A 22,356-nucleotide genomic window follows, 5' to 3' on the forward strand; every position below is an offset into this window, starting at 1 on the left:
GAAGTGGGATGGACAGGAAAGGACAGATCAAAGATAAAGCTTATCTGGACTGGTGGTGGCAAACTATTATGTAACAGCATTAAGAAAAAGAAAGAGTTGAGACTAATTCCAGGATTTCCTGCTTAAAAACTAGATATACAACAACGTTGTTAACTGAGATAAATTTAGGGGATATGACAAGTGGGTTCAGTCATATTGCTTTAAGGGGCCCTTTGGTTGTCTAACAGGAATTCCCCAGGTAAATACACTTCCAGAGTTCAGGAGAGAATTTGGGGCTTCCAACTACTGGTGACATTACTGAATACCCTGACTTGAAAGATCAGTGAATTTTGAAAAGTTTAAACATAATCCTTCCTTTAAATGAAAAGAGATGAAACTAAACATGTCTGGGACGAGGGTGGAAGACAGATCCATGGGAGTTGACAATCTGTTGGGATAGCCAGTAATTTGGCTGGCCAAAAGAGAAATAGTGGCAGCCAGATGTACTGTGTAGTTTGGGTACAGAACTCAAGAATTAGGAAGAGTGCATGCTGATGGGGAATTGTGTCATTTTTAGTTGTCTTGCTGTGTGATCCAAACATGCATCAGGTTTTGTAAGCTCAGCCCCAGGACAGCATTTTATTACCAGCAGCAGCAAACTGATGGCAATAAATTCAGGCTCAGGCTATCAAGTAGCAAGTCACCTTCAGTCATGAAGCAGTACCCTGGAAAGATAAAGCCATCTATACTTGAGCGTGCTCTTTCCTAGGCACCATAACAAAAGTAAGCTTTCCACTACCTTATACTGCATTTAAACTTTTAAATTTGTGACACTATTGTACAAGACCAGATATTTTTAACATACCCTTTAAAACAAATAGTGTGAAATTTAGAAGTCTAGCTCCTGACAATATATAAAGATTTCTGATTCTGAGGGATGAGGGGAAGGGATTATCATAAGATGTACATGTCATATGAAATGTAAAAAATTAAAATTTAGAATTTAAGAATATTAGAATTTTGAAGTAAAATGAGACCACACAGATCACTGGCTCCAAATCATCTCATTTTAATGATGAAGAAACTAAGATCAAAGAGAAGCTAAGGATTAACTGTCAGTTAGCCTATTTTGCCAAACTGGTCTCTATGCTGTCACTCAAACAGGCCCCTCAATTGCCCTCCACCCTCTTCTGTAAGCCCTGACACCTCCTGTCCAATTCCACTTCCACATTCACAACCCATCACACAGTCTCTCTGCACCAAGGCTCTTCTCTCTCCCAGGGAGAAGGGCTGGGTCCTTCCTTTGAAGCCCTCGGCACTTTCTCTGGTCCTCCTTTACCACCATGTTACAGTTATTAGTGCATTCTTCCTATTGCACTTTCTAGAACATAAGGTCCTTAAGGGCAGGGACTAGCATAAGCATTTCTGAATTCCTTCGTAACACCTAACACCAGGCCCAAAAGGTTTTTAATGAACTAACTTAGGGAAGAAGCTGCACCACAGCCTACTTTTCCTGACTTCCAGTTCTAGGCTCTTCCAATTAAAACAGATGTGGTATCTGTTCTAGATTCTGCAAACATTAGCTACTTCTATAGGCAAATGTTTTCTTGAATGCCACAAATCACCATTTGCTAATAAATTCTGCTCTTTTAATATGCAATTTTCCCATGATGCTGTAAAAATATCTAAAATGGGTATAGCATGGTGTATAGTTAGCATAACATAACCATTTGAGTATCTCCACAGCTCAATAAAGTAAAAAAGCTTCAATGACATAATAACAAAATCACTATTGTCAATCACTAACTTCCTCAAATAAACCAGCTGTACCTAATAATTTTCACTATTTTCTATTTTGTTATTTTGTCTATTTTCAACACTATTTCTTAAGTATTAACAAAGCTAGGTCCTTCACAGATTTCTTTCCTTAAGATTAGATATATCATAAAACTAAATTTGGTCCACATACCCATTATATCAAAGAATTCATCTAAAGCACTGTGCAGTGCTGGGAATTTGTCTCTGTGTTCTTCCAGGAGCCATATTAAACAACGTGCTTCCTTCAACGATGTTGGCTCATAGAAATAATCAAGTTTCTTTCCTTCTATAGAGCCTAGTTTATGACCGTATCTCTCATTCCAGAGAAAAGTCATGATGCTAAAATCAAGCTCCTTAAGAGATGCTCCATAACGAGAAAAAAAAGGTCCAGTGGCATCTAAGCCTGTAACAAAAACAAAACCCAAATCAGAAGAAGGAAAAAATTATTTACTGTAAAATCACATTTAGTTTCTATCTTTGAAAGCAGTTACATTATAGTTTGCTCCTATTTTCAGTGAAAACATTTAAACACTTGAGAACAGACTTGTTCAGGCTATTATGCATTTTAGAAACACCAAGTAACATTGATATGCTAATTATAATAATTTGTATGTATTAGAAGGTTTCTATCATTATAGTTATCTTTATCAGACTCAGGAAATGAAAGTATAGCAATAAATTCCTTCAAAAATATAAAAAAATTTTCATTAATTCATAATTACTTTCATTGCAATTAGTATAAACTAGCAAGATTTTATAATATTTTCCTACATGTATTCCATAGTAAATATATGTAGTAAAACATCAACAATATGCAAAATCTTCCTTAACTCCCAAAGTACCATGGGTCCTTACCCTCCTTTATAAAAATCAAGATGGATCCTATTCCTGCTTTTATTCTCCATTCTCTAAATCAGCAAACTGGACAGCTGCAATCTCATACACTCCTACTGAAAGGATGGTGAAAAGCCCCACTCCTCACTAACATAGCCACCAAAAAGCAGAAAGGAGTTCTGCTCAATTTCCCTCTCATGCTTCGAATACAAAACGGTCACTACCTTCAATGGGCCTTAGGTTCTCAAGTCAACAAATAAAGCAGAAATTGCTCAAAGTTACCCTGGACTGCTGTTTCTTCCTGATAAAAGTTAACTTGCAGAGCTCATGCTGCATGAGAATTAGCACCGTTAAATGCCAGAATGAGTTACCACATAAGATGCTTATACAATAGAAGGTTTAAGGGAACTTCCAATGAAGAAATATCACATTCACATTCCCATCCACATCAGAGCTTGCACTCAGTGAGGGGAATGTAGGCAGACTAAGTTAACTATTGAGTGTTAATTTCCTCTTTCCAGTGCTCTATTTCTTTCTCCCTTCTTCCATCTTTTGCTGACATATATAAATTAGCCTCTCTCTGTTAAATATGCACAAGATGTGACTCCACTGTATATTTTTTTGTGAGAAGTAAAATTCCAGGAATTGGAAATTGCTTGCTTTTATTAAATAAATGTGAATTTTATATCAGGGCCTTAGTAAAAGACTAATGAACACATCCGAACTCATTTTACAGTTTTCTATAAAAATTACAACTTTAAATACTATGCATACATCCTTATTAATACCTTTAATCTTCAAAATAAACATAGATTATATCAAAAGACATATTCACATTTGCCTGCCAGTGGGCTGGAAGGCTCAAAAGCTGCTTTTACCTGAACTAACAGGGGCTGGCATTCTTGCCCATGTAGCATAACCCTGACACAAATCTACGTCTCCAAGTCTTTAGTCTACCTCCTAAAGCAGATTAAAGTAAGCAATAATTATAATTTACTTAGCTTATCTTCACTAGTGATAATCTTATCACTTAGAATTAACTTTCTGGGACCAAAAACTCAAGGATACCTATGCTCAAAGCAGGAGCATTCAGCTAATCATAACCAAGCTTGCTGCCATCTTATTTTGTCTCTACTGACAGAAACTGACCAATACATCATCTCTGAAAGCCAAGAATTCTAATAGCCTCAAGTCTCTAAAAACTCAGACAAGTTGGGGGTGGCTGGTAGAGGCTTGGCAGGCCCCACTCCTGGACTGCAGCTGAAGGCCCTGTCCCTCTCCTACGGCTCCCTTTAGTCATTTATCTAACAGCCGCCAACTATTGTTCTAGGCCAGTTGCTATCCTGGTTACCAAAATAAATAGCAGCCTGGTCAGTGCTCAAAGCATCCCTACCTAGTACTAGACAACAACTGTATCTGCAGCTGCCTTCTACAGTCCCTGCATAGCCTTGGGCAAAAAGTCTGCTTGGGGACAGTATGAGGGTCTTGCTCAACCTTCCCTCCTCCTAGCCAAATTAGGAAAGTCAGAACAGAGTAACACAGTTGTATAATGCTGTGATTTGTGATAGCCTACTTCAACCCTAGATAAAATTAAGGTATGTTTCTCTTAATCCTAGATATAGATTTGCCATAGGTGACACTAAGCAATTAGTCTCATCTACTCATCTTTCTAAATGTTTCTTCAAAGAATCTAAATTTTAGATTCTTTTTCTCTCTCAACACAGCTACTAAGCTGTACAATCCCAGATGGCTCTCCATAGATAGCAGACTCCACGATGTACCATTTATACATGGCAGTGCCTAGTATTCACTTAGCCACACATTTATAAATAGGTTAGCATAATATAGGATTTCCTATCGACTGATCTTTCTTTTGTTTACAACTTTTTAAAAAGTATATTGTAAACTACCTATAAAATAACCTAAAAATTATGTGTATGTGTGGAATAGTATTTTTAACCACACAAATTTATAGTCTCACATTTTAAAACAATATGATAGGGAAATGAAAAAAGATTCAGAGACCCATATTTATCCTTCCTACTAAACTGTACTGGTCTAGAATATAAAGGGACATACCAAAGCTATTAAGTTTCTGGATCCAAGTGGCTAATTTGGGTTCCACTTCTTTAAGCTCACTTAAAACATGAAGAAATATTCTTGTCTTTACTCTATTCTTTTCTTGAATCAAGTGACGAATGACATAGTCCACTGCTTCATTTAGAAAATTTCTGCTAGAAAAACAGGTTGTATAGTCTTCTGTGCTCAAAACTTTCCAAGAAAGCAATTCTTTGAGAAGCTTGGAAGTATTCAGTATACCAGATTTAATCTTGTCAGCATACTGTTTTATGCACTGCAGAATTCTGTCATCAAGGAACTGACAGCTCTGAACACTGTCTACGGTTTCTAAGGAAAAATAACAATGGTTAAAATGATAAAGAGGACTAATTTGCAATGATATAAACTTAGAAATAATTAACATTATGTAATAATGTAAAATATGAGTCAGATTGATTATGTTGATTTACATAAACTTAAGAAACTTTAATTAGGAATATAAATGTATACTAATTTCTTTGAAAAAATATGAATGTTCACATTAAACTAAACATGTCAAAAGTAAGTAGGTTATACCCTTCATTCTGTACCATTCATGTGGTAGCATCTAAAAACTTAGTTCCTCTAAAATAAGGTCACTTCACCTAACAATCCTAACCCAGCCTCATCAACTATCTTAACTTTATATTCAATAAATATGTTTACTCATTAAGCATTCAAAGTTAAAATATATTCACTGAAAATTTTTCCAGTGGGAACAATAATTTTGATTGATTTGTGAAACACTGATGGAATACCAGATAAGAAATACAGAGGCAAGTGGAAAATGTTCCATTTTGGAAACACAGTCATTCATAATAGTAGAATACAAGGAAAACATATATCAATTCCATTCTGAAAATAAACATATTGGCTAGCACGTACACAGAAATAGTTAAAATTACCAATGAGACAATCCCATGTAAATGGGGAAATAGGACAAGATGAGCATAAAATAGAAAGCTGGAGTAGGTGTTTATGGTATTTTTCATGAACTGCCTCTTTATTTGAATTCACCATTATTACACATAATTAGTAGCTAATTTACAATTCAACATTTTGGAACCTAAATCCACATAGCAGAATTTACAGTGCACTGTCAAAAACACAATATGTAGGTCAGATATCATGTCCACCCGCACCTCGGAGATGAGCAAACTGACACAGAGTTTGCCCAGAGTTAGTGGGAGGTGAGTGTTGGAATCCCCACACATTGCTCTAAATCAGTGCTCCTCACACTAATCTACTGTGTCTCAGAGTAATAGAAGACAGTGATAGTATTAAAATATTAACTGAAATCTATATTTCAATTCAGTAACAATATAAAGCCCAGTAAGATGAACATTAATATTTATACTTTTAAGCAAGAGTGTATTATGCTAATCATGCCTGGGACTCCTGCATACCTTTCTGCTCTTCATTTTTGGGTGGATTATTTTCTCTTAAGTCCTCTTCCATTCTTTCTTGTGCTAATTTTTTTGCTTCTTGTTTTTGGATCTTTCTCTTCAATTTTTTGTCTTCCTTCAGTCTTAGCTTCTCTAGGCTGATAAACACTTATTATTAGTGATAATTCATCTCTGTTATAAACTCAATGAACTATTTTCCTTTGCCTATTGTAGAAACCAAGCAATAGGTAAGAAGTTTTCCTTTTTAATTAGAAACTGACCTACAACTTCTACTCGACATAAAAAAAAGATCTGTCAGTTTGGTCAAAATAAGGGTACCTGTTTCATAACAACAAATTCAATGATTAAGTGATTTCTAATTAAGGATGCAACATATAGATTTATAGGTGTTATTTCCATATATGTAAGTTACTGCATAAGTAAAAAGGAATAGTACAAATTACTCCGCAAGATAATATATGTAAATTCTCATTTCTAAGATAGAGCCCATGGTAAAATATTATTTTCACATCCCAATGATGAGCCACAATATGGGACTGAATGTAGCCATTCATTTGGCTGCAATGAATTCTCTCCAACAAATAATTCTGTTCATCTTTTCTTTTGCTTTTTTTTTTTTGAAACAGAGTCTCACTTTGTTGCCCAGGCTAGAGTAAGTGCCGTCAGCCTGGCTCACAGCAACCTCAATCTCCGGGGCTCAGCGATCCTCCTGCCTCAGCCTCCCGAGTAGCTGGGACTACAGGCATGCGCCACCATGCCCGGCTAATTTTTTGTATATATATTTTTAGTTGGTCAATTAATTTATTTCTATTTTTGGTAGAGATGGGGTCTCGCTCAGGCTGGTTTCGAACTCCTGACCTTGAGCAATCCGCCCGCCTCGGCCTCCCAAAGTGCTAGGATTACAGGCGTGAGCCACCACGCCCGGCCTCTTTTGCTTTTTCTTGGTCACAAATGATGAAAAAGAATCACTTCTTAGAATGAAAACCAAAAAGCAGGACCAAAAAAGAAAAGAAAAAAGGACTTGAATTATTTGATCTGAACAGAAAAATACAGAGAAGTCAATAATTTAGACTGTACATTTAGTATTTCAGGGTAAGAAATAGTCATTGATTCAAACTGTTTGATGAGAGATAAAAAGAAAAAGTGCTTGCGGAATTAAAGTTTAAAGAACTGAAAGCTAAATATATAATTTTTATCTAAATGCCAAATCTATTAATCACACATGTCAATTCACAGCCTCAAATGTTATACTTTTACTCATAAAATCAACCCACTAAATGACTCTGAATTAAGTTTTTAGTATTTAACCACTCAGGGCAAGCTCTCTTTAAGCTTTAAATACCCATAACAATCATTTTAAAAGTACTTATTTGGATATATGTATGCACAGCCAATTTAAAAAACAGCATAATTTAGAAATCTTCATTTAAAAGAATTTACATTCTAAGAGACATCATTAAACTAGCGATTGATTGTTAGAAATCTTACCTAGAACATTTCTGTTTCAGAATAGGTCTTGGAGGAACCTTTTCTTTTATGACCTTGTGTTCAAACTTTAAATAAAACAAAGACATCCAAAATTTGTCTCATACTCCCATGACATAAAGCACAAAACCACAAGTAACAAGTATTTCAGAAACACACATAGTCAATGTTCAATTTGATAGAGAACAGTGATGAGGTTCTGACCCAGACAAAAGCCCAGAAAGCTTTAGCAAAATAATTTACTGAAAAGAGGAACAAGAGAGTAGACATACTTTAGGAAAATGTTTTTTAAAAAAAAAATTGAGAGTAAGCAGAAAATCCAATGAACTACAAATATTATTACAATTACCCACTTCTGTCACTCCCATATAGTAAAGTTAAAGGTAATCCCTCAAACTACTCTTCCCCCTCCCTAAATATCTGCACCACCACCAATTCCCAAAAGTTTACTGGGGAATTTAGAAAGCAAAGTTATTAAAAAGAGTAAAAACAGTAGAACTAAAAGGTAAAAGCTTCCTTTTCCTATTAAGAAATAAATGAATGTGAGAATGCATCATTGTAATGAATATCTGAATATTTCCTGTATTTCTTAAATGAAGTAACTATTTCTTTCCTGGAAAAGACCAGATGCAAATCACACAACTTACGAAAATTTAAATCATGTTTTAAAAGGTATAAACATTTTGGTTATCAATTTAATAAGGTTTCCTCTTTATTAGATACTTACTTCACATTTAACTTGTCCACCACTGCTGAAGATGATAATCTTAGAAATGATACCTTCACAGTCAGGGGTAAGACAAATTCCTTGTAGAAAATCCTATTTGATTAAAAAAGAGAAGAAAAAGAAGGTTATGTCTGGGAGGGGGATAAATCTATACATGTATGTATTTTAACTACTAACAACAGTCAAAATATAAGTTAAAACCTTCATCAGGGAAGCACTGAAAGTCTGTTCATTGGCACTCGATTTTCAGAGCTTCCTTGTAGAACGAATATACTTCTGGGTGCAGGTTTGACCATGTGACTTGTTTTTGTAAATGCAAGGTGACTTGACATGATGCACACCATGTCTAAGCAAAAGCTTTTAAACACACTGCATATGACTGGCCATTGCTCTTTCCCTCTGACACAGGAACATGTTCTAGAAAAGGCTCACTCTTCAACTTGGATTCAGAAACAAAGAACACGGCCACATATAATAGAGCTGCTACAGCCCGACTCTGACCAACAACTGCAGAACAAGTAATCTTAACAAGAAATGAACCTCTCTTATTGTAAACCACAAAATATTTGGGTTCTAGATTACTTCAGCATACCCTAGTGAAAGCTAACTAATTTACGGAGGGTATTTAAAGCCAGGGGAATGGTTAAGACCACTAAGGGACAGTGTATCACTAGAGAAATTCAATTTAGGTGAGACAAAGACATCGCGGTAGTAACTCAATGGCAATAGTTACTTGGCCATATCATAATTTCTTTAGTTAACTGTGCAAGTGTACAAAATGTGCGAATTTTTTTTCTACCAAACTTGAATAATTCCTATTGCTAACAGATACCTGGTACAACCACCTTATATTTTCTCCAATAGGAACAGTGATCTACATGAGCCTATGCAGTATAGAAGGCCCATGGCTTATATAGATCAGAAACAAATTATATAAATACAAATAGGATTATAAAATTGTGCCTTCTCTCAGAGTATATCTAGCTAATGATAATTAACATCATTATCTTGAAAAGAAAAACCCCAGTGAGAAACGGCAATATCAAATTTAAGTTGATCTTCTTCCTCAAATGTTAAAAAAAATTTGAGTTGACTTCTTAGTACAAATTACCTCATCAAATTTTAGTTTTGAAACCTCTAATTCTACATCAAAACTTTCAAATGATTAAATGAAAAATCTCTAAAATACTAAAATTATCAGTGCATAGTTTACAACATATATTTCTAAATCAAACATTAAATTTTACTTTTGATCGTTACATTTCTAACACAAAAGTAGGTTGAACAATTTATTAAAGGCTGCTATGATACTGCCTTTATAGTTGTATAAAATAAAAACAAAATCTGATTTTCTACTTTATTAAAGTTATAATTTAAAACTTTCTAATGATGTCTATAATGCTCAGGAAAGAATGTATGTATAGTCACTTAAGACTTCTAAAATTCTCAGGAGAAAAAAATCAAACATACAATAAGCATACTAAAAAATCCAGACAATCTTATGATGTCTTACCTTGTCAATTTTATCATTAAAGGTTGTTGTTTTTAACTTCTTCCAGCAGTTCATGTGAAATTCTATTTTACAGTACTGGCAACAGCTGATACGTATAAAACCCTGGGATTTCAAAAAAATTTTAATTCACATTTTGAAGATGTCCGTGCACACACACACTCACAACACACAAATTAAGATAAAGAGAGTTGTTGCATTCACCTGGCAGACATAACTAGACATTCTGCTCATGAGGGAGTACAATACTTCTGTACCCCAAAATGCCCAGTGTCAGAGACAGAGAGCTTGACTGACATATTCATTTCCATAGCATATAGCTGCATTATTCTTTACAATGTGTCAAATACTTTATAAACATTATTTCATCTTATTAACTAACCAGGGACAGTGGGATAGTGAACAGCTACTATCTTTTTGAATAAACCAGCAATTTATTCACTCTACTAAGTGCCAGACTTGATCTCAAATTTAGGTTTCTAGGGAGTAATTCAATGATCACAATGGCCTTTAGATTTCCGGACTCAAATCTTACAAGAGATGAGAATTCCAACAAATTGGAAGTAACCATCACATTTTAATACTAAGGACTAGTGTTAAAATGCTAGAAGGAATGCTAGTATTGAAATGCTAGAAGGAAAAGGAATTAGCTAGCCTGCTTTCTCAGGTCACCGCCCCAGCCCACAGTCATGATTTTCAGTGGTTCTGGGGTCCCAGGTGATATGATGTAGACCTAAAGAAGTTCAGGGAAAGGAACAGACATAAAACTGCTAGGCAGAGAACTTGGGTGCTTCCAATTACAGAATGTGCTCTGAATCCATTCAAGGCATGGTTCTGTTAAGTTAAGGTCCCACTGTACCACCACTATTTACCTTAAAGTCTGGATCAGTTATGTAAATCTGGATTTTGGAATATCCATGGCACTTCTGATAGCAACAAGTGGCATCTGGCACTGGAGGGAACCTGCATTCTTCAACAAATTTCTCTAACAGCATCTAAAACAAAATAAACAAAAATGATATGATTACAATACTAATTTGTCAATAAAAATGCTTGTGATTTCAGCAACCTCTAGCCATCAAAATATTTTAAGCATACAAATGACTAAATTTTTTTAGCCAAGAACAAACTACATATAACTTCTAAAGTTTTTCCTTTTAAAAGGAGGCTGATACAGACATGCCATGAAAGAGAGATCTTTAAAAAGGATGAACAAAAATTGTTTATTCAGAATTTCAGGGAGTCACAATCAAAATCCTGTCCTCTGTTATGATCATCAAACCTCAATTTATGACTTACAGCTCTTAGAAATCTCATATAAGCACTAAGAGGGAGTCAAAGAGGTAGAATAACCCTTAGGCTAACCCTGAGGACTTCACTGTCCTCGTCCTTCCCAGTGCCACTTCACGTAAGCCCTAACACACCCATCCATCTACCTTCCTGAATCTCTGCCACTGGAGCTAGAGCATCTCCTGGAGAATCACCCCACTGCTGATGGGAGGACCATGCTTCCAGTATTGGTTTTTCGTTATCAGTAGCACCTATGCCCCCATTCCAATTTTGTATGAAGAGAGCTAAATCCAACAATCCCTGTGTTTTGCGTTTTATTTTTTTTATAATAGCTTTGGTAAGATATAATTAACATATCATACATTAACATAAAGCGTACAGTTTAGTAGTTAGTATATATCCACAGCGTTGTACAACAGTTATCACAATCTAAATTTAGAACATTTTCATCACAAGAACAAGAAACTCCAAACTCATTAACAGTTCCTCCTCATTCTCCTCTAAGCTCCCAAGCCTGGGCATTCACAAATCTACTTTCGGTCTCTCTCTATATATCTGCCGATTCTGGAGATTTCATATAAAGAAATCATAAAATATGTGGCCTTTTCTTTTACGTGGCATAGTGTTTTCAAGGTTCATCCACGTTGTGGCACATATCAGTACTTTTTATTTATTTATCCATTCATCAGTTGATAGCCACTTGAGCTGTTTCCCATATTTTGGCTATTATGAATAATACAGCTATGAGCATTCATGTACAACTTTTTGTGAGAATACGTTTTCCTTTCTCTATACATACCTAGGAGTGGAACTGCTGTATCATATGGTAACTTCTATGTTTAACTGTTTGAAGAACTGCCAGACTGTTTTCCAAAGCAACTATACTATTTTATGTTACCACCAGCAATGTATGGATGTTCCAATTTTTCTATATCCTCATTTATTATCTTGTCTACTCATATCCTAGTGGGTCTGAAGTAGTATCTCATTATGGTTTTGATTTACATTTCTCTTATGGTTAATCATATTGAACATCTTTTCATGTGCTAAACTGCCATTTGTATACCTTCTTTGCAGAAATGTCTACTCAGATCCTTCTACTTTTTAACTATTTTCCAAGTCTCCAAGTACCATCTCAATAACTGTGGTAACTATGATGAAACAACAATAATACAACTTCCTCTAAGTATAACGTATACTTAGATACAGTATAGCGTATCACTTGATAACACACACTCTAAAGTCAGAATGCCTAGTTTCAAATTACAGCACAACCATTTGCTTGCTATTTAGCCTTGAGCTCACTACGTAACCTCTCCAGATTTAATCTTCCTCATCTTCAAAATGAGAATGATTATACTACTCATCTTGTAGGGCTGCTGTAAGGATTAAATGTAATGATGAGCGAAAGGTGTGTGACTGACAACATCCAGTGGCAAAATCCAGTGTCAGTGATTCTCATTAGATTTTAAAGGGGAAATGCATGTGGGAAAGGCAGAGACAGACTACTCCCACCTCTTTGTCTTCTGATACCCAAGTCTGTCAATGAAGATGGGCTATTACAGTTAGGGGAAACACTGCAGAACTAAAGTTACCTTTATTTTCTCTGGCTGAGACTCTTCAATAACCACATTACTTGTGGGCCAAGTTAACACTCCAGGGAGACGATAAATCAAGGTTTTTGCCTTCTCGAAGTGATTGAGAGCTTCTAGAAATCTAAAGTCATGATTATGAAGAAAAGAAGGTATTAAAGATGTGACATGGTATTTCATTCACGACAACAAAAGTCACCAAGATCTTAAGCATACTAGGAAGAGTATATTTGATAAATCACTCTACAGAAATATTCAATGTAGCCTAAATTTTCTTTAAAAAACTGAAGCATTATTATGTTTGCTACAAAAGTAACATACATTAATCACAACTCTCTCCGGGACATTGGCTTTATTAACAGTAAGTGCACACTAGTCCTTCTAAAGTTGCAACTTATTTTCAAAGTTTCCAACAACTAAAATAGAAAATTGGACAATTTGGCTGTCTGTTTTTATTTGCTTCATTAACTAAGCTAATTAAAGTAGATTCTTGTAGAGAAATAGCAAACCTCCACTCCAACTACTTAATCATAAATAGAGGATTCCTCCTTTTAAATTTGACTCCTTTAGGAAGGTCATCTATAAGAAAAACCTCTCTCTCTGCTTGAAAAAATCTTGAAAGGATATATTCTGGACATCTTTCTTTAACCATAAAGCAGTAAATTATTTTAACAAAACAAATGTGTATTTAAGTTGTTTTAACTAAAAATATTAATATGAAATGCTTTTAGCTCTGATGTGATTCATGGTTTAAAGAAATAATGTCAATAGATCCCCACAGTCCCTTCAACAAAGGAATACTGAAGTACTAGATTACAAAGTTGACCAAGTCTTTATTCTTCTCTTCAGATTGGAGAAGAAAAAACATTTACTGCTTTCTCCAACCTTGAAACGATATTCCAATTTTAAAACTTATTTTTGCTTATAGGCATAGAAAGATTTATGTGCAGAAAAGCTGGACCACCATCCACCACAAGACAGTTACAGGCAGGACTTTAAACCAGAAGCTACACATTAAAATGCCAAAAAATAGAACATTAGACATTTAACCCCACATCATATTAGTTAGAAATTAAAATTTAAATGCCTTTCAACATGGCAAAAACTTTTCAGTTTATCACAATAATTTTAAACATGTTATTTTCCTAGACCTTGTGAATGTCTACATGTGACCAAGGTATTAAACAGATATGTCCTAAGGAATGTATACTAAACTTTTAATTTCATTTACTATAAAGGTAATTGCTAAATCCTCATTTCTCCTGCATCTTCCTGATCCATCTACTTGATCCTTAATAGTCCAACCTCGGAGATGGAAACTTTAAGAAGAAAAAAGAACTTTAATAAAGAAACCTGCACACAAATGTTTATGACAGCACAATTCACAATTGCAAAGATGTGCCCATCTACACATGAGTGGATTAATAAAATGTGGTATTTGTATACCATGGAATACTACTTAACCATAAAAGACAAGGGTGAACTAGCACCTCTTACATTATCCTGGGTGGAGCTAGCGCCCATTCTTCGAAGCGATGTATCACAAGAATGGAAAAACAAGTACCGCATGTACTTGCCATCAAATTGGTACTAACTCATCAACACTTAGGTGCTCACATGGAAGTAATATTCACCAGGTGCCAGGCAGGTGGGAGGGGGGGTGGAGGTAAACTCCACTAATAAACTCATAACTAATAAGTATGGAGCACACTGTATGGGGGATGGGCATGCTTGTAGCTCTGGCTTGGGCTATGCAAAGGTAACATATGTAACCAAAATGTTTACACCCCCATAATATTCTGAAATTAAAAATAAATAAATAAATTGAAAAAAAAATCTCTAGATTTTTTTTAGAAGATTCTAGGCACACTTTAAGATTGGGTTCCCAAGAGTCTCATAAAATTTGCCCTAACAAGTTAGACGAGACATGAAGGATAATTAAAAGTTATTATGAAATATATTCATAAAAAATTATATTCATAAAGTTATTTATGAATTATATTATGAATGATATTCAATCAGTCAATAATTATTTCTTTATAAAGTAACCTTACATAACTACTACTACTACTACTACTACTAACATAACTACTACTATATTGGGTGCAAGCGGCAGAAAAGATATTTTTTTTAAAGCTCAAAATTTTTTTTAAAAGCTCAGGAGCTTTTTTTAAAGCTCCTGTCCCCTAAAGGTCAGACAACCAATTTGGGAAGACAAAACTAAGACATGAAACATTTAGAGAACAGCTTCTTATTAAACACTGAGTAAGGAGATTCCAACTATAAAAGAGCTCAGAGAAGAGATTTTTATTCCTAACTCATGATGTGTTTGAACATACACATACCTCTTATTTAAACCATCTCCACACAGATATTTTAGAATTAACCAAAAATTTATACAATCAGATTTTTTTTTTTTTTTTTTTTTTTTTTGTTTTTTGAGACAGAGTCTCACTTTGTTGCCCAGGCTAGAGTGAGTGCCGTGGCGTCAGCCTGGCTCACAGCAACCTCAATCTCCGGGACTCAGCGATCCTACTGCCTCAGCCTCCCGAGTAGCTGGGACTACAGGCATGCGCCACCATGCCCGGCTAATTTTTTTTTTTTTTTTATATATATATTTTTAGTTGGTCAATTAATTTATTTCTATTTTTGGTAGAGACAGGGTCTCGCTCAGGCTGGTTTCGAACTTCTGACCTTGAGCAATCCACCCGCCTCGGCCTCCCAAAGTGCTAGGATTACAGGTACAATCAGATTTTTAAATCATTAATCTGTATCTGTGACTGTTGATAGTGACTGTATCAACTCAGTCACTACCTATAGATGACGTATAATAAAGAATATTAAATCCTTCATGTCAAATTACTCTATTATTGACTTTCTTATTATATTCAAAATTAAGAAGTACCAGGAACTGTACTGATCGGCCTTGTTTTAATAATTGATAGCAAAATGCTAAGTCCTCAAAGTCAATCACAATTATAACAGTGTGTCACAAAGAAGATAGCAAAATAATCCCAGAAAAGGGATCATCATCACATTAGACTTTGAATGTGTTTCTAGCCTGAAGCTTACAGTAGTGTTGTTTCTACTGACCTGTTTTTTTTCAAATATACTTTTCCAATTCCACAGTAGGCCAAGCAGTCAAGCCCCTCATTGGGGTAGTGTTCAATCATCCTCTTGAACTGGTTTTCAGCTTCAGATAATTCCTTCAATAGTAGTGAGAGGAATGATCATTTACTCAAAAAGAGAAATGCTAAAACAGATTTTATCTGAAGACTGACTCTTGCATAATATTAAAATAATAATAATATATTCCCAAATTCCTGGGACAAAATTATACCTTCTGCATTTCATTTTCTTAGGCATTACATAAATTCTGATCATATTCAGAAACACAACCAACTCTGTGACATTTACTAGTACACACTAAGGGTCTGGTGTGTGCTAATATTTTATTTATTTTTTTAAGAGGCAGAGTCTCACTCTGTTACCCAGGCCAGAGTACAGTGGTACAATTATAGCTCACTGCAGCCTAGAACTGCTGGGCTCAAGTGATCCTCCTGCCTCAGCCTCCTGAGTAGCTGGGACTATAGGTGAGCACCACCACGCCTAGCTTGACTAATACTAGAGGGTATAAATTCATGGTTAAAAAGACTGATCTGGGTGCAAACACACCGTAACATTTATCCTAGTAAGTGCTACTCCCTGCTGCCTTGGAAGGACCGGCATCCCAACGATGTTGTTGCACAATGTTTTATGGCCTAAGAAACAAAAGCTTTGTCTTAAAAATAGCCCTTTAGTAAAAACAGAGCCTAAAGTACATTCTTTTTTGAATACTCTCAACAGTGTGAAACCTCTGAGTTGAAAGAATTTTGTTTTTGGAAAATCCAAAAGGTACTTAGTTCTAAGAAATACTGGTAACTCCACTGTGGGTGAAAAACAAAGTCACTACAAAATAGAGCTTTGAGGCCAGTTCCAAAGGAGACAATCCAAAAACATTTGATGCAAGGGCTTATTAGAGTAAACACATGCCTTCTTCAAAGGCCTATTCTGGTGAAATTCTTTTAAATGTGTAAGTTCTACCATATCTATTTTTTTTTCATATCAGTCTCACCATTTTACAGTAAATCACAAATGTAAAAAACTAATTCTTCAATTCTAATAAGCAAAACATGATATTTATTATTCTATCAAGAATATAATTAAAATCATGAAGTCCTGAAGTCTCCAACAATCTATTAGAAAATAGCATGAGACAGGTATTAATGGAAGACATTCATCTGTCACATTGAGAACAAGGAAAATGAACCTCAGGCACTGTGACCACCAGGAGAGAACAGAACATAAAAGATAACTGAGATCCACCTTAGCCAGCAACTGAGGGTTTGGCCTTCATTTAGCTAGGGAAGACTGGAGCCCAACTTGGTAGAGAGGATATATACTTGAGGTCATTCTAGAGCATTTCAACATTTACAAAAACCCAAAACCAAGAAAATCAAATTGATAATGTCAAACAGTAGAGGCAAATAAACATTCCAGGAGAGCAGGAGGAAGCATAATTAATAGAATCATGGGAGCTCATACCTACACAGTGATTATATATAGTTCTAGGAAGCTTGCACTCTAGAAATAATAAAATCTCCAAGTACTTACCACCAGAACTAAGAGATAATAACATTATCATTTTCACTTTTCTTTTTCCAGAAAAACAGCATAACACAAAGTTGAAGTCTCCTTTCTTAACCTTTCAGGCCATTCCCTCCTCCCATCACTAAAAGCAATTACTATCTTAAATTTGAGGTAGGGATAGTCCATGTTTTTCTTTCTTAAACTTTCACAAAATGTACAGATATCCATAAACGATAAGTGGGATCATAATGTATATGTTCTTCAACTTGCCTTTTTCCTCAACATTATGTTTCTGAAATATATCATGATACATCACATTTTTAAAATTTTATACAAATAAAAAGTGGATTCCTTTTTCTAATAGGAAACAAAGTAAGTTTTCTTTAAAAAAAAAAACACAAGCTAAATTAAATTGAGATACTTCAGACAAAATTATCAAGTACACAGGAAAATGAGAAAATAATTTTTATAAAATATGTCAATATCATATTTTAATTGTTTATGGTTTCCATTACAAATCTTACCTCAGGCTGTCCTATTCCAAGAAGAGAAATGGCAAGTCCATACACTACCAAGACATAGTTAATCATGGCCAGGTTCAATTGCTGTCAATAAAAATACTTCAGTTAAAATGTGAACATAATTCTGTCCAATTTCTATCATACTAACCTTCTAGTCACAACAGAAAAAGAAATGCAAGAAAATCTCACTAATCAATCTGATTGGGTTAAAGGCCAAATAGAATTAGACAATATTTTGCAAAGATAATCAGTTATATTGCTATTAAGTGCTTAAAACACAGAATTACTGTCTCAGTTTCTTGAAGCATGGTTCAAAATAGAGTAGGATAATTTTTAATTAAAACCATACTCTTTTGCATTTAAGTGGGTACTAGTGGCAGATCTAGACATTTGCTCTCTTACAACCTTGCCTAAGCTATGTATTTACATAGCAATTACAGATGTACCTTAGGGATATTGCAGGTTTGCTTCTAGACTACCAGAGTAAAGCAAATACAGCAGTAAAGTGAGTTACACAAATTTTCTGGCTTCCCAGTGTACATACAAGTTATGTTTACACTATACTGTAGTCTATTAAGTGTGCAATAGCATTATGTCTATGTACATACATTATGGACATATGTCAATGTACATACCATAATTTTAAAATATCTTATTGCTAAAAAAATGCTAATCATCATCTGAGGCTTTGGTGAGTCATAATCTTTACACTGGTGGTGGGTCTTGCCTGATGTTTTGCTTCCTCTTTCCTAAGAATCCTGGATTAACTGAATCTTGCCTCAGTGTTGATGACTGCTAACCAATCACGGTGGTGGTTGCTGAAAGATTGGGAGGGTGTGGCAATTTCTTAAAATAAGACAACAATGAAGTTTGCCACATTGATTGATTCTTCCTTTCATGAAAGATTTTTCTGTAGCTGCAATGCTGTTTGATAGCATTTTACCCACAGAACTTATTTCAAAATTGACAATCATCTCAAACCCTGCCACTGTTTTATCAATTAAGTTTATGTAATATTCTAACTTTTTTTGTTGTCACTTCAACAATGTTCAAAGCATATTCACCAGGAGTAGATTCCATCTCAAAAAACCACTTTCTTTGCTCATCAGTAAGCAGCAGCTCCTCATTTGTTCAATCAAGTCTGATCATTTGACTGCCGTTCATTCAGTCCCATCGTCAGGCTCCACTTCTTAATTCTCTTGCTATTTTCCACCACATCTGCAGTTACTACTTCCTCCACACCAATCTCAAACCCTTTAAAAAGTTATCAGTGGGGGCCCGAAATCAACTTTTTCCAAACTCTTGTTAATGTTGATATTTTGACCTCCTCCCATGAATCACAAATGTTCTTAATGGCATCTAGAATGGTGAATCCTTTCCATAAGGTTTTTTTGTTGTTGTTGAGACAGAGTCTCACTCTGTGGCCTGGACTACAGTGCCCTGACGTCAGCCTAGCTCACAGCAACCTCAAACTCCTGGGCTCAAGCAATCCTTCTGCCTCAGCCTCCCTAGTAACTGGGACTATAGGCATGCACCACCATGCCTGGCTAACTTTTTCTATATATTTTTAGTTGACCAATTAATTTCTTTCTATTTTTAGTAGAGACAGGGTCTCACTCTTGCTCAGGGTGGTCTCGAACTCCTGACCTTGAACAATCCTCCCGCCTCGGCCTCCCAGAGTGCTACAGGCGTGAGACACCACACCCAGCCTCCATAAGGTTTTCAATTTACTTTGCCCAGATCCATCAGAGGAATCTGTGGCAGCTGTAGCCTTATGAAATGTATTTCTTAAACAATGAAACTTGACAGTCAAATTACTGTCAAGTAATTACTCCTTGATACACAGGCTGCAGAATGGATGTTTTATTAGCAGGCATGAAAACATTAATCTCCTTATACATAAAAGCTCTTCGGTGACCGGGTACAATGTCAAGGAACAGTAATATTTTGAAAGGAATCTTTTTTCTGAGCAGGTCTCAACAGTGGGATTAAAATCTTCAGTCAACCATGCTACAAACACATATGCTGCCATCCAGGCTTTGTTGCTCTATTTCTAAAGCACAGGCAGAGTACATTTAGTGTAATTCTTTAAGGTCCTCGTACTGGCTTCAACATAAAGTCATCAGCTGCATCAGCTCCTAACAACAGTCAGCCTGTCTTTTGAAGCCAGGCATCAACTTCCCCTCTCTACCTAGGAACTAAATGGTATCTTCTTCCAACAGAAGGCTGTATCATGTACATCAGAAATTTATTGTTTGGTGTAGTTACCTTTATCAATGATCTTAGCTAGATCTTCTGGATAACTTGCTGCTTTTATGATATGAAGATGGCTTCTTTTCTTAAACCTCATGAACCAACCTCTGTTAGCTTCCAACTTTTCTTCTGAAACTTCCTCACCTCACTCAGCTTTCACAGAATTGAACAGTTAGTGCTTTTTCTGGATTAGGTTTTGGCTTAAGGGAATGGTGTGGCTGGTTTGATCTTCTATTTAGACCATCAAAATGTTCCTCGTATCACAGCAACAATGCTCTCTTGTTATTTGTATGTTTGCTGGAGTAGCACTTACAATTTCCTTCCAAAACTTTTTTTTGCATTCGCAACTTGGCTAACTGTATGACACAAGAGCCTAGCTTTTGGCCTATCTCAGCTTTCGACATGCCTTCCTCCCTAAGCTTAATCATTTCTAGCTTTTGATTTAAAGTCAGAGACGTTCGACTCTTCTTTTTCACTTCAACACTTAGAGGCCACAGTAAGGTCATTAATTGGCCTAATTTCGATATCGTTGCCTCTCAGGGAATAGGGAGGCCCAAGGAGAGGGTGACAATCAGGGTCGGGGCAGGGGATGGGGGAAGGCCAGTCAGTGGAGCACACACCACATACAACACTTATTAAGTTTGCCATCATATATGGGTACAGACTGTGACACCCCAACATAATAATAGTAACATCAAAGAGCACTGATTATAGATTACCATAACAGACATCGTGATAATAATAATGAAAAAGTTTTAAACGTTTTGAGAATTACCAAAACGTGACACAGAGCCACAAAGTGAGCACATGCTTTTGCACAAATGGCACCAATAGACTTAACACAGGGTTGCTACAAATCTTCTACTTATAAAAAACACAGTATCTGTGAAGCACAACAAAATCAGGTATACCTGTACTTTCTGGATGAAAAGATGTGGCTAAAGTAAGTCCAAATTCTTGATTTAGCATTTTAAAGAAGAGAAAAGGCCAGGAATTCTAATGAACCTAAACTATAGTCAGGGAGTATAAACATGGATCCTATATTAAGTGTTAACCATTAAAATCTGAATTTGAGTACTACCTGCTTCCCACAACCTAGAGTAGATTCAGCCAATCTCAGCAAGCTCTAACACATAGTAATATAATGAGTTAAAGCCTCAATCTCTCCTACATTCATCTAAGGTGCAAACTATTGAGTCATGACATGCAATTTTACCTTTATTTTTTGAGGATCTAAACCATTCAGCAACTCTGTAAAGGCCTGTGCAGCACTGCGGCAGCGCTGCTCCAACAAGGCTGTGTAACCATCTTGAATTAAGCTTCTCAGCATTTTCATGATATTAGCAAAATCCTGCAAAAAAGAAATTCTATTTCAGCAATCCAAATCTATACATTTTTAGTTTAAAACTTAAGATGCCAAGTTCATCAGTAATATTTTATGACTAGTAATAAAATATTTAAATAAATATTCAAACTATTCTTTATACCTTATATTCCTTTTTCAGCACAAAAGTGAAAATTAAAAGGTACTGTTTACTCATCTTAATTCTAACACCTCTGCCACTGCCCATGACAAGGGTGGTTCATATTACACTACATGGTGCTAAGCCTTGCTTGCTTTCTAGACTAAACAGCATTTTGAAGTTTTAACAACATGTACAGAAAATATCAGCCATTATTTAAGTAAGTAAATTGTTTGACTGAGACTAGAACAATTACACATGAGAACATGCAATCTTGGGGGGGAAATGGGCATTTATTGAAACCTTAAAATCTGTACCCCCATAATATGCCAAAATAAAAAAAAAAAAAAGAACATGCAATCAAAGTACCGATAACTATTAGATTTTTTTTTTTTTTTTTTTTTTTGAGACAGAGTCTCACTTTGTTGCCCAGGCTAGAGTGAGTGCCATGGCATCAGCCTAGCTCACAGCAACCTCAAACTTCTGGGCTCAAGCAATCCTCTTGCCTCAGCCTCCTGAGTAGCTGGGACTACAGGCATGCGCCACCATGCCCGGCTAATTTTTTCTATATATATTAGTTGGCCAATTAATTTCTTTCTATTTCTAGTAGAGATGGGGTCTCGCTCTTGCTCAGGCTGGTTTCAAACTCCTGACCTCGAGCAATCTGCCTGCCTCAGCCTCCCAGAGTGCTAGGATTACAGGCGTGAGCCACCACACCTGGCCAACTATCAGATTTTAACAATCGCCATCCT

The 22,356-nt window shown here is 35.7% G+C and overlaps 1 protein-coding gene across 1 annotated transcript in view; it reads right to left on the minus strand.

Moving 5' to 3' along the window:
- Nucleotides 1-22,356, minus strand: part of TTC3 (tetratricopeptide repeat domain 3) — a 120,293-nt gene that overhangs the window by 42,834 nt on the left and 55,103 nt on the right. The window contains exons 18-28 of the mRNA XM_076000257.1: nucleotides 21,358-21,492; nucleotides 17,892-17,972; nucleotides 15,832-15,944; nucleotides 12,742-12,862; nucleotides 10,729-10,851; nucleotides 9,860-9,961; nucleotides 8,347-8,439; nucleotides 7,623-7,687; nucleotides 6,135-6,271; nucleotides 4,711-5,037; nucleotides 1,949-2,200 (exon numbers count right to left, since the gene is read on the minus strand). Of these exons, the coding sequence (XP_075856372.1) occupies nucleotides 1,949-2,200; nucleotides 4,711-5,037; nucleotides 6,135-6,271; nucleotides 7,623-7,687; nucleotides 8,347-8,439; nucleotides 9,860-9,961; nucleotides 10,729-10,851; nucleotides 12,742-12,862; nucleotides 15,832-15,944; nucleotides 17,892-17,972; nucleotides 21,358-21,492 (1,549 nt within the window). The remainder of the gene's footprint in view (nucleotides 1-1,948; nucleotides 2,201-4,710; nucleotides 5,038-6,134; nucleotides 6,272-7,622; nucleotides 7,688-8,346; nucleotides 8,440-9,859; nucleotides 9,962-10,728; nucleotides 10,852-12,741; nucleotides 12,863-15,831; nucleotides 15,945-17,891; nucleotides 17,973-21,357; nucleotides 21,493-22,356) is intronic.

The sequence above is a fragment of the Microcebus murinus genome, chromosome 1 (genome assembly GCF_040939455.1).
Source record: "Microcebus murinus isolate Inina chromosome 1, M.murinus_Inina_mat1.0, whole genome shotgun sequence".
NCBI lineage: Eukaryota > Metazoa > Chordata > Mammalia > Primates > Cheirogaleidae > Microcebus > Microcebus murinus.